The 12,331-nt window shown below is 42.9% G+C and overlaps 1 protein-coding gene and 1 long non-coding RNA gene across 2 annotated transcripts in view; one reads left to right on the top strand and one right to left on the bottom strand.

Moving 5' to 3' along the window:
- LOC116652891 overlaps window positions 1-9,342 on the top strand; it is a 46,179-nt gene extending 36,837 nt beyond the window's left edge. Inside the window, exon 3 of the long non-coding RNA XR_004306084.1 lies at window positions 4,257-9,342. This is a non-coding gene — a long non-coding RNA (uncharacterized LOC116652891). The remainder of the gene's footprint in view (window positions 1-4,256) is intronic.
- A 1,047-nt stretch (window positions 9,343-10,389) lies between these two features.
- Window positions 10,390-12,170, bottom strand: LOC116652923. The gene has a single exon (XM_032442581.1). It carries the CDS (start codon window positions 11,818-11,820, stop codon window positions 10,390-10,392), a length of 1,431 nt encoding a protein of 476 aa, XP_032298472.1. The 5' UTR covers window positions 11,821-12,170.
- Window positions 12,171-12,331: the final 161 nt, after the last annotated feature.

Below are 12,331 nucleotides of genomic sequence, written 5' to 3'. Positions count from 1 at the left end.
AAAAAAAAAAAAGAAAAGAAAAAAAAAAGAAGAAGAAGAAAGCCTTACACTTTATGAAATGAGAAAGATAAGAACATAAATTAATAATGCTTTAGCAGCAGTGGCACAAAATCCTTGAACAGTAATGATCCAAAACTACTCCAATTGATTTAAAGTCTATATTTAAGACAGTTAGGCCTAGAAGTACCCCCTTCTATCACATCAGGTATAGATTTTCAATTTTTGGGATTGTTTTAAATCGCAGTCTTTAATTCAGAAAATACCCTACAAAGCTCTTCATGTTCAAAAGCAAATTCCTTTCTTTTCATTCTCTCACATTATGCTAGTTAAAGTTTAAGAGTCACCATTGATAAGTGGTTGTGCATAACTACGTCAAAGCCAAGCTAGATATCAGGAAAAGGTTCTTCACCAGAGAGTGGTCAAGTAGTGGAACAGGTTCCCCATGGAAGTGGTCATGGCACTGAACTTGCCAGAGTTCAAGGAGCATGTGAATGATGCTCTCAGTCATATGATTTCTGGGTGGTTCCATCTGAAGCCGGGAGCTGGATTCAATGATCCTTACAGATCCCTTCCAACTTGGGATATTTATAGTCCTATGATTCTATGACAGCAGAGTTGCCATGTGTTCTGCAGGGCTTGTCCCAGATTGCATGGTTATAAGGTTTTGGTGCCTCGAATGAGGGTAATCCCACAGTCAATACAGATTAGAGAATGATTGGGCTCATGGAGAGCTAAGGTTACTATAGGTCGAACTGTGCCTGAGGAAATGCATACCTATTGAGTACAAGAACTTGTGTTCATGCTGGTCAAAAACGTCTTGCTAATAATAAACAGAGATTGATGTTCTTAAAAATAAAGTTAGACAACTCTTCACTTTATATTGAAGTAGCAGCAACAAGAGAATTGATTATTGGTTTCTTGCATTTCAAAACAGTTCTTGAAGACTGCTGGAAGTTTGCGCTGTTCATTCAAAGGGAAATGATTAGAGGCTGCAGCTCCATTAATGTGCTAATATGTAATTAGTACAGTGTCACCTTAAACACCTAATTAATTCACACTGGTTAGGTAAATTGTAGTGTGTACTCACATTTATTTTTCTGCAAAATGACTGAAATTTGTAATGTGCCCTAGTGAGACTGTCCTCTCTCAAGAGTAAGATGAACTAGTGTGGAACAGATGTGAAATTTAATTAGAAGAACAAAAGGGCATTTGTCACAAATCCAAAAAAAAAAAAAAAAAAAATGCAGCAAGGATTGAGGCTGGGAAAGAAAATTGATTTCAAGAGTGGCAAAAAATGTCTCCCTTAACAAATAGTAGTAATGGGCAGAGAAGGCAGTATGCAGATCCAAAGAGAAGTGCTAGTTTACATTTAATGGCTTCAAGATGAAGACAGATCACTCTGGCTGAAGTTCAGATTCACAATCAGTGGCTTCAGCATCACTGTGATGTGTTTCTGAAACTGGAAAATAAACCCTTTCCCATCTTGGGTCCAGACACACCACTAAATTTTAAGGGTGGGTTTGGTGGTGGAAGGCAGAGTTACTCTGAGACCTCCTCCTATCAGTGATTTTGATTTGTTTGCAGGATCTGGAATGCCAGTTCTCACCCCAGGGCAAGAATCAGTTAGATATCTCTGTAGCCATTTGAACAGTTAAATCTGTTCTTGGTCCTTAAGCAAACCATGGAGGTAATGACATTCTGGCTAATGGTATCTCCCTAATTGTTCCAGAATGGCTCACTGTGAAGAGTGTATGCATCAGCTCAGGTGAGAGGCTAAAGTTCAGTGATGGTTCATGGCCGCCAGCCACACCAGCCTTCCATTTTTCTTTGGGAAGAGGGAGTGAAATAGCATGTGAGAGACGATATGCAGACTTCCTCCTCGCTCTCCAACCCATCAGTATTCATCAGACTCAGACTTTATAGCTGTGGTGTGAAAGATGATTGTCCTGTCAAACCAGGGAAATGAATCCTGAAGAATGAGCAGGTTTCCCATTTATCAATAAATTGACTTACCCCCATTGGTAGTATAAAACAAGTGAAAGGATGCTTTCTATAGAGCAGGTTGCAGTGCAGTGCATCCTGCTCTGTATTTGAGATGTCTCACATTGCAGACAACCAGATTGTTCCAGAGAGGCTTGTGAACTCAGAGTAACTTCTCTTGGAAATGCCTTCAGTGAGCAAAAATGAGGAGACACAAAAGAAGGAAATATAGACTAATTAAGCAGAATCTTTTCTAACCCGAACGATTTTCATGCTTTTTCCACAGGGCATCAGCAAATCTTTAAGGATGCAATTTCAGCTCTAACCTTGAATTTCCTTGCTATAATAGGGTTGGAGTGAATCTTTTAGCTTCATCTGAACATAATTTTTCTGTAAAAAGCAGATTAATTCTGGGTCCCAAGTTTCTAGTACTCCATGTTTTGATTTCATTTTAGTGCCTATATAGGCACAGCTTAGGGAATTGGTTAGACAGATGGAGCTTGGCATGATTTTTTTTTTCACGCTGAATGTAAAAATATGATATTTTTTTTCTGTTCTTCTATGCAGCTGAGATAAGAAAGGCAGGTGGCTGGAAATAACTAATTTCCAGATAAATTATATTATTAATTGTAAAACTTTTAGAATACATCAAGGGGAAAAAAAAAAGGTGGGGAGAGTCTGCAAGTTGCAATCTAGTGGCTGGAAACTGTTGTTGCATTAGTCATTAGACAACCTTAAGAGCCCTGCTGTTGTCAAGAACACTGACGACATTCCTTTTGATGCCTTCATCTGGAAAGATCTTTTAATTCATAGCTTTATCGTTTGCCTAATCTGGGCTGTGACTGGTTGAACTGTACTTTATGCCATACAAGATAAGTCTGTAAATGAACAAAGCTGATAGCTGAGAGTTTTATTTGAAGTAGATAGGTAAGTTTAAAAAAAAAAAAATTAAAATCTTTTGAACAGAAGTTCAACATTTTAGAGCAAACAGCTTCTGTAATTTACTAAATTCTATTAATGTGAGTACTTATCGTCAGAGTGCCTGAACAGCCATTTTGTGGGTCACCTTCATAAAAATAGCAGCTAAGTACACTTCATTTCCTCTTCTGCTTCTTCTTCTGGTTTGTTTGGAGAAGCAAAAGTACAAAACAAAGTAGCGACAGCATAAAAGTGATATGTAGAGTTGGGGACAAAAAAGCAATAAATCTGCCAAAGATATTTTGAACAGAGATAGCAATAATCTTGTCTTGTATACCTGGCTCCAAATTGCTGATCTTTATTGTAATGCACAGCAATGTACTGTACTGGGTTGACATTTATAAAAAAAAAAAAAAAAAAAAAAAGCCTTTTCAAGCTCTGTCTCTCACAGCATTTCAGCTGGGAATGAATTGTAAGTCCACAAGGAAAAGAAGACATACAAGTAAATACTGTTCTCATAAGAAATTCAACAACAGCTCTGAGTATTTTCGTTAGCATTAATTTATGACTTGAGTTGAGCAAGCAATATAAAAACAACAACCATGCTGTCCTGTGAATATTCTCTTGGATTCATAAGCAAATTTCATTTTTTTGAAACAATTCCGGCAATTGTTTTCTGTGGCTATTTGGCATGAAGCTTTATTAGCAGAAGCTATGTTCCCCAATGCCCATTTTAAATTCAGAAGTTTGAATGCTTACCAAAAGTAATTTCTTGAGCTGCATATCCACAGTGTCAGTTAGTTAATTAGACAACTAACCTCATCACGAATAAATCTTACATGACTTATCCAATTCAGAAATGCAGTGTGATTTGCGAATATTCACAACTCCTTGCAATTGATCTGCAAACCTGGAATTATTAATTATAAAGGCATTCATAAGCAACTCTGCATAACAAATTTGGAAATGTTGTGATCCGTGTAAGGGCAATTTGCAAACAAGAAACAAAAGACAGAATTTGTTTATACATGATTAGTAGCTAATTATTTTCTTAGCTTTATTTGTCTTTGGAAGAAGAGGCACTGGCAAAGTTGCCAAAGAAGTGCTCTCAGTTTTTTAGTTGTGGAGATCGTGATGGGAAGGCAGTGGTGTTCATCATGGTGCTCGTGTGACTTAATGGAGGTCAGCTAAATGGCAGCTTCTAACTCTAGGCCTGAACTTGACCTTTCTGCTCCATGCTGGCAGCTACTTTTGTGGTTTTTCCATTTGTAATGTTGACGGTAGCAGTTGCACACAGTGTTATCTGCTTGCTGTCCACAAGCACCTGATTTCCATTCTTCTCTGCTTCTGTTTCACAGATGACACGTAGGTTGAATTCAAAAGTGCAGGAAAAGAGCTCTGTCTGCAAAAGGATCCTGCACTCCGGAGGGTTTGCTCTAAACTATTGTGAGACCTCCGGCTACAACACAGGACATGGGAGCTTTTCTGAACCCTCGTGTCTTGTGTTGCAGCCAGAGGGGCACATCTTTACAACCGAGTCTGAGACAAGTAGAAGAAACCATCATGAGAGAGGTGTAAATAGAGAATGAGAAACGGGTGCAGGACTTCACTGAACATCTGAGAGAAGCAGACTCAGGAATGTGATCCATGCCATTAGCTTATGGAGCTCCCAAATCCAGAGGAGATGTCAGATTTCTGCCAGTTCTTGAATGCAGATTGAGAGATCTGAATCAGGTAGTAAAAGTTACTGTGCTTATAATGCCACGGGCACTGGTCTTTTTTTGTTTTTTGCTTTCTGAAAATTTGACTAGAGTCGCTGAATTAAACTCTAGATGCTTCGCAAGTATTTAATGATCTGTCCATTTGAGACTCAGCGCTTTTGTTCCTGTTTTTCAGCAGCTGTAAGCATGAACTTTTAGGAGGAATAGAATTAAGCAGCCTCAAGTACTTAGAGGAGAGGACATGCCTATGATTAACACTGACATTTTTTGTTTCTCACTGGGACAAATATTTCCCTTCTTCAAGATCTGACTTCAGGGCGAACCTCAGTTTGAGGAGGTGCTCATGAGCCCTTGAGAGAATGCATGAACCCTTTGGTTTCACTTAACTTTGTCATTTGCTCAATACAGTGCATGCCAGTCTGTTCCATCTAATCAATTATTAAAGCATACTCAGCTGAAATCTTCTTTCTTATTACTTCATTAGACTGGATAAACTAGTATATAAGCTTAAATATCTGCATTAAATAAAAAAAAAAAAAAAGTATATCCCACTGAAATGCCCATAAGGTGACTCTGGATTCGTATTCTGAGTTGTTGAAATGGGTGATTAGAAATGCCCTAGTTCTAGTCCTCCAATTTTCTACATCTTGTAGAAACTGGAAATGTATGTCTCATCATTTGAAAACAACCATGGCTGAGTTTTTGGGATAAGGTCTGAAAAGTTGAGATTACAGTTCCAAACTGTCAGTGAACTTTCAGGTGCTGCCCTGTTCCGTATTCACAGGTTTCATTGGCAGTACGCACTAAACACGTCTCTTCTCAAAGGATTAAAGCCAGCAGAAGCTGATCCCTGGGTATTGTCACAAGAGTGATTGTTTTTGAAGATTCTCTTACCTGATAAAGATTGTGTCTTGGCAGTCAGATTTAGATTGCTATTTCCCATGAGCAAATTAAAAAAGAAAAAAAAAAAAAATAAAGCAGTTATATGAAAGGTAAATAATAAATATTCTCACCTTCACTTCTGCTTGACTTTTGTGATCAGGCTCAGTTTACTGCAGTCTGTGTAGCTATCATTTAAATGAGAGCACTTTCACTTAGCAAGCATCTGTCTGACACAGTGCTGCTGACTTAGTTTTCAATGCCATTTACAGTGTTCTGTGTCTTCTCCTGATCTTTAGTGCCAGTCAGTGGAAAGTATTTGCAAAGTAATCCCTGGGATACAGATCCTCCAGAGCCACCCCCTGCCCCACTGGGTTGAAAAGCCCATTAGTCACCTCCATATCTTTCAATCCTGGGAGCATAAAAACTGATATTTGAAAACTCTCACTAGAGAATCTCAGCCTTTCAATACCCCCAAATACAAGTCAAGGTCAGATGTTTTCTGAAGAAAAAGGGAGTGAGGAAAACTTCCCAGTCTCGGAGGTCTCCAAGCAGAGAAAGCTTGAAGAGGAAGCTCTTGTATAGAACCTTGGAAGTCTGGCTACATATCTCTGCAGTTCCACTGGCTTCGTAGAGCTACACCAGTTCACTCCAGGCTAAGCATTTCACCTGTGATTTTCCTGGTTTTAAAGTATCCCATGTGGGCCAGAAAAATTCCAAGAGTTTCTGAACTACTCAAATTCAAGGATGTAGGTTGGAGGTGGGGAGAGTTCAGTGTTCTGTATTCAGAATCTTTCCTTCCTATTGCATACGTGATGCTTTGCACTAGAAACACAAAGCAAATTGTTTGTCAGAAAAATAACATTGATACTATGGGAAAGAGGACATTTTTTCCCTGGTATTTACCAGCTCAATTGTACCAGTGGAGGAGATTTTTGCAAGCAGTTAGCCATCAGACTGTAGTCAAACCCCTAGTTTAAAGGAACAAAAAAACAGCAGTTAAGTATAGTTTAATTTTTTTTCCCAGGAAGTATTGTTATTATAAACTATAATTAGTGGTTTTAACCCAGCAGTATTTCATTTCTCTTAAAGGAAAAACAGGTTTCTAGCTGAGCATCTTTGTTAGAGCTGTCAGTGTCTGCATTCATAAAACGAAAAGAGCTGCGATCGAAAATGGGTAATTTCTTGACAGTTTAGGTGCACACCCTGCCAATCAGGAAAGCCTAGGCCTCCTAATGATATTAAAATAACTGAAAATGGAATTTTGTCAAACATTCAGGTGTTTTTCAGAGGACTCATTTGCTCAAGTGAGAAGTTTATTTGTTGGCGGTGGCTGAATACTTAATTACAGTAGCTGCGCTAAATATCATTGCTGGCGCTTGAGATATATTTAGATTCAGCTCCCTCTGTCTCAGAAAACACAGCAATTAAAATGCAGCACTGTAACTTAATGTAACTGATAATAGGTATAGGGATAAGGAAGGCTCGAGATGTTGCCAAATGTGCTATGGAAACCATAGACGAAGCATGAAAACAGTGGTAACTTTTTCTGCCTCTGTAAGTCAAAGCCCTTACTCCATCAACGCTGGACACAGCAACATGGGGATTTTCAAGGCAGTGTAGAGACAACAGGTGTCTTTGACAGCAGTGGTCATGACAGCATTAGTCTTACAGCCTGTGAGTTACCTGCTTCACAAGACTCACCTCAAATAATGAACTGAAGCTTAGTCCTCAAGGGACCTATGGCATACCTTTAAAAGGCTATCTATCTGTCTTTTCTCTCCTGACCTTCCACATGGGTTACACACAATGTATCCTGAACCTGACCATAGGATTCTCAACTGGCCTGGTTTCTTGTACGACTCAGCAGAAGTTGACACAATCCTCATGTCTCCCTGTAAGGGCTCTGATTCCCTCTTACATTCCCAGATGGTGACAGAGAAGAACACACCATGTGGAGCACTAAATCTAAAAGCTCATCCCAAGCGTGCCAGAACCTCAAGTTGTTGAACCCAATTAAGGCTTGGATCATAAGACAGTCCCAGAAGAGAGCACATAGCAGAATGCAAGCTCTGATGCATCAATTGTGGCTGTATTTTTAATTCTGTTACGTCATGTGAAGAAAATCGGGCACAACACATCTTGAAGGACTAAGTGGGAAGGCAGTATCTGCTTGGCACATACTGTTTGACTTTGCTGGAGGAGACCTGAGTTGTGGAAAAAAGCCTTCATTTTTACGGGCTCTGGACTTCCCAGGAGTTGCATTAACCTTGAAAAAGAGATGTAATAAAGAAGTATCCTCGTCCTCATTTAAGCTCTACTTATGCTTTGCAAGTCACACACAGTTCACTGAAAGAGTTTCTCCGTCACTCTTCAAATGATGAACTTATTGATTGTCAGAGTTCCACACCGACAGTGTGAAGAACTGACTTACCCTGGTGATCCATAAAGCAGCAGCAGTGGATATGTTCGTCCAGAAAGTGAGTTGCTTGGAAAGCAGAGAGGTTAGCTGTATTTGCAGGCGGATTCATCCTGTGATCACTTCGTAGAGTGCTAACAAGAGTGGCAATTTATTCGTACCACAAGGAAAAATTCTTATCTTTCATTCACAGCACCATTCTTAAAAGCTCCTTCCTTTTCAGTGTGTTTTTAAATTGAATTATTGCATGTATGTTGTACGTGCTTTTATTTTCACTGAGAATTTAATTGACTAAAACTTCGCTTTCAACTGAAAAAGACGGATTTGCTGGAAGCATAGTAATCCACGCACCATTAGGCTTGGTTACAGTCAGGAAAGAGCAGTAAAAATGTCACCTCTTAGCTCAGGTCAGCTTCCTGAGAAGATCACAGGTGGTGTTTATTCACTATACTGACTAAAATAAATTTTATTTCTCTCAGTTGTGAGAACAATGCAGTTAATGGAGATAGGGGAGGGCTTCAGGTGGCATCCTACATATTCAGAAGAAATGAATTTTATCCTTTAATGAAGAATACCTTTCAGTAATCACAATACAGGGGAAACATCCATTAAGAACCCTGGGTGAATTTCCAGTCTCCAGAAAAAGGAGGTGTCCTGCAAAGTGAACCAAGGCAGAGGGGAACCATGGTACCAGCAGGTACCAGCATAGGTACCTGTCAGGGTCCTTGGGTGAGCAGGGTCATCCAATGATGTTTTCCCTGTAAAAAAAAGGGAGCAGCAGCAGGGTGATGACAGGGATTTCCTCTGTGGTGCCAGTGGTGCATCTTTCCCTTGTTATTGCAGTGTCAGAGAAGAACTGGATGTGGAGTGCCAAACCGATACTGTGGGTCACGCAGTATGGCTGGAGCAGGAGGGAGACATGCTGGAACTTGGGTATTCTGCTCATAGGAGTGGGCAGCAGTGCTCAGGAAATACTGCAGTGCACTGAGATGGGCAGAAGGGGGGGGGTGGTTCCCAGACCCACAGCTCACAGACCCACATACATGCCCTCCTTCTCCAGGAGGCTTTGTAGTTAGTGCATCTACCAAGGTGCTCTTTTGGTATTGTCTTTATGATTGTTTCAGATGCTTTTGATCCTCAACATCTGAGGCAGAAATGCAAAACCACACTCTATTATAATTAGAGAAAGTGATGGAGTTATTTTGAATTCTAAAGCCATGACATTCAAAAAAAATAAAAATAAAAATCAGGAGAGTGGTGCAGAAAAGGAGAGGTGTGCTCAGGTATACAGGTATACTCTCCAAATTATAGACTGAGTGGAAAGAACTACACATTTGGAATATGATGCTACAGAGACCTGGTACCCTCATGTTCAACCTGAGCAACTACATCAACTTCTGCTGAGCCTCCTGTTGGCAATGGGTTATGAAGAAAAAAAAGAAGAGATGTTCTCGTGCAACCCTCTTGAGCGCCATTAATTTTTAAGTAAGGGGCCACTGATCAACCCAAACAGGACGAGCATCCTGCTTCCAGTGCAAAGGAATGGCGTGTTTTGCACAATTGTAGACAGTGGCCCTTACTATAAATTTTGTCATGCGAACCCCTAAGGCGTCAAGGAAGTCTCGGCCCAAAATTGTGCCTGGAACAGACCCAATCAGAGGTCCAATCAGTACAGGTTTGTCTATGGAACCGTCCCTATTAATCAGGGTGATTTCCACCTGTTCCGCTGACTCGCCAGCTGACACTGTACCTCCAACCCCAGAGATGGAATTCGTCAAGGCAAGAACTGGCAAGCGTGGTGGCAGTCCCTTTCTGCTATTACTGTAACATCCACTCGGAATCAAGCAGGCGGTGATAAGGATGGAGGCGAGAATCTTTTTATAAGGCAATTGTCCCATATATTGTCAAGATTATCTTGATATGGGCGCTTGCTGAGGTCCAAGTTAGCGCCACTGTGGGCGAGAGGTCTGGCCCTCTCCCCTGAACGCAATTCGATGGGATGGTAGGCCAACTGCTTGATTGTGGAGGACCCAGGGCCTGAGGTGCCCTCAAGAATCGTTTCCCTGCGGCATGATAACATATTTCCGCACTGTCGGGCCTCATGACCCAGCTTGCCACAGGCCTGGCAGCTTTTCTCTACTCCTATGCCCCTCTTCTTTAGCTGTACACTGCGTCTTGTAATGGCCAGTCTGGCCACACTTAAAGCAAGGGCCATTTTTTCGATCATTTTGTATGGCCATAACAGAAAGCCATGCGCTTGCTAGCCCTTCACTGGACAACGGCGTTGTTTGTTGTTTGTCCAGTACATACTTAATAATTTCACCAGGAGTCTCAAGATCTTCAGGAGCCGCTCGAATGATATCCTTAATCTCTTTATTGAGCCTTTTGCTTTCAGGCAATCCTTTATAACAGAAGTCAGCGCTTCCTTAGGCAGTCCGATCCTTCTACTGCCCGTATCAATCGATTGGCAACTCAGAGAATGACTCTGAGGGACCCTGAGCAATCTCTGACCACGGGGCTCAGGTCTGCCTTTCTTATAAAGTTTCTAAAGGCAGTAGCAGCCGCCCCTGTAGTGGAAAGCAATTCCCCTGGGCGCAGGAGCCTAAGCTGTCTCTCTGGGGACCCAGCCATTTCCGCAGTTACTCCCGAAAGCCTCATTATATCAGTTCTCGGTTCCCCCTCCCTCCCATTAGCAGGGTGCTGTGGATCGCGCGCAGCCTGTGCTAAAACAGCTTTGAGTTGTATTATCCACTCCTCCTTCCACACAGTAAACTGTACTGGTTCGAGGGCTACTCTCATAAGGCTTTCAATATCATATGGGAGTAGGGGACCTGGGGCTACGAGAGCCTCAAAGGCACTCATTGTCATCGGGGATCTCAATCCCTTTTTGTCAATCGCCTCTATAAACCGAGCAACTGCTTTTGCTTCCAAAGGTACCCAAACCGGTCCCTCCTGTTTGACTACAATTGGGAACACCGCCCAGTCCCGCTCCTTGAGCCCCACCTCTCGCATTGTATCGCAAATGTCAGTCCAATCAGTGGGCTTACGCGATATCTCTCGCTCCTCCCACTTCTCCCCCCTCCTCCGGGGAACCACGACCGACTGGGTGGGGACAGGCAATTCCTTCCGTTCCTCCCCTTTCTCCTCCCCCTTCGCGGGAGACGAAACCGACGGGGTGAAGGCAGACAGTACCTTTTGTTCCTCCCCTTTCTCCTCCCCCTCCTCGGGAGGCGAAACCAAAGGGGTAGGGGCAGGCAGTACCTTTCGTTCCTCCCCTTTCGCGGGATGAGGTCCCTCCTCCGGGGGCGGGTCTAGGGGTGGCTTAACGCCTCCACGGCGCGCCTCCCCCCATGACTCTCCCTCCCTCGGACAGGACCCACCCCCCTCAGGTGAACGAAAGCTCTGCAAACAGGGGTATAGGCGGGGATAATATGGCGGCGCCTCCCCAGATGAGGCAACTTCCGCCATCCCTTCCGGAGTTGTTTCGGGCGCCGCCATGGCCATTGTGAAAACGGCCGGCGTGGTCGGCGCCATCTTGGGTACGGAGTCGCCGCAAGGGAGCGGTTCCTCCGCACCCTCCGGGACCCCAGACGTCCCGGAACCCACCCCAAAAACCCCATTCGCGACTGCCTGGATCTTTTTCTCCTCCTTAGCCGCTTTAAGCGCACCCAGGACCAAAACCCAGGTTTTTAACTCCTCCGCCTTATAATCGTTTGTTGCTCTTAGGAGCAGGGCAGCGGTGAAAGATTCCCACCGCTCCGAATCGAGCAAATTACAAGGGGAGGGTGAAAGCTCCGCTTCCTGCAAAAAAGTAATAACGGCAACAATCTCCTTCTTAGAAGGAGCATTCCTACCGCAGTGGGTTTTACAAACCCGTAATAGTACCTTTGTGACGGAATCCATGTTTTTTCTGGTGCTCGACACCGTACGTCCTCGCACCCTTTGTATATATACCCGGGCCCAAAGTCCCACGGTCTTCCACGGTCTTACCGCAGGATAATCAGTAGCTGCAGCCAATATATCGCCCCTCCGGCGCTTCCACGGGATCTAACCGTAGGATTCGCGTCCGTCTCGCGGTTAGCCGTCGCACACTCACTCTCAGGACGTCCTCACACGGGGCACCAATTGTTGCCTTGTGTAAGGTAACCTAAAGAACTACGTCCATCATTGAGAATGTGCATCTGACGGCCCCATGACCAAGTTACACGCTGATCACACCAATATGGTGAGCTGTAAAATGGCGTTTAATGAACCGTGTGTAGACCCTTATATAGGCTCCAATTTCAGCCTCATACATATACATTACGAGCACGGGGAGGCCTATCGCGTTACATCCCGTGAGTTCGTGCCGCTAATACATCACAACAGTTCTGAAAAATGAAGTAGCTCATGTGGCAAAGCTGGGAGGAAAAAG

Source organism: Coturnix japonica, chromosome 2, assembly GCF_001577835.2.
Source record: "Coturnix japonica isolate 7356 chromosome 2, Coturnix japonica 2.1, whole genome shotgun sequence".
NCBI lineage: Eukaryota > Metazoa > Chordata > Aves > Galliformes > Phasianidae > Coturnix > Coturnix japonica.
The sequence above is the reverse complement of the archived record's forward strand: the minus strand, read 5'-3'. Positions and strand labels throughout refer to the sequence as shown.

Excerpts from the sequence above, each read along its gene's own strand:
- LOC116652923 (XM_032442581.1), bottom strand. The coding sequence starts at position 11,820 with ATGGATTCCGTCACAAAGGTACTATTACGGGTTTGTAAAACCCACTGC.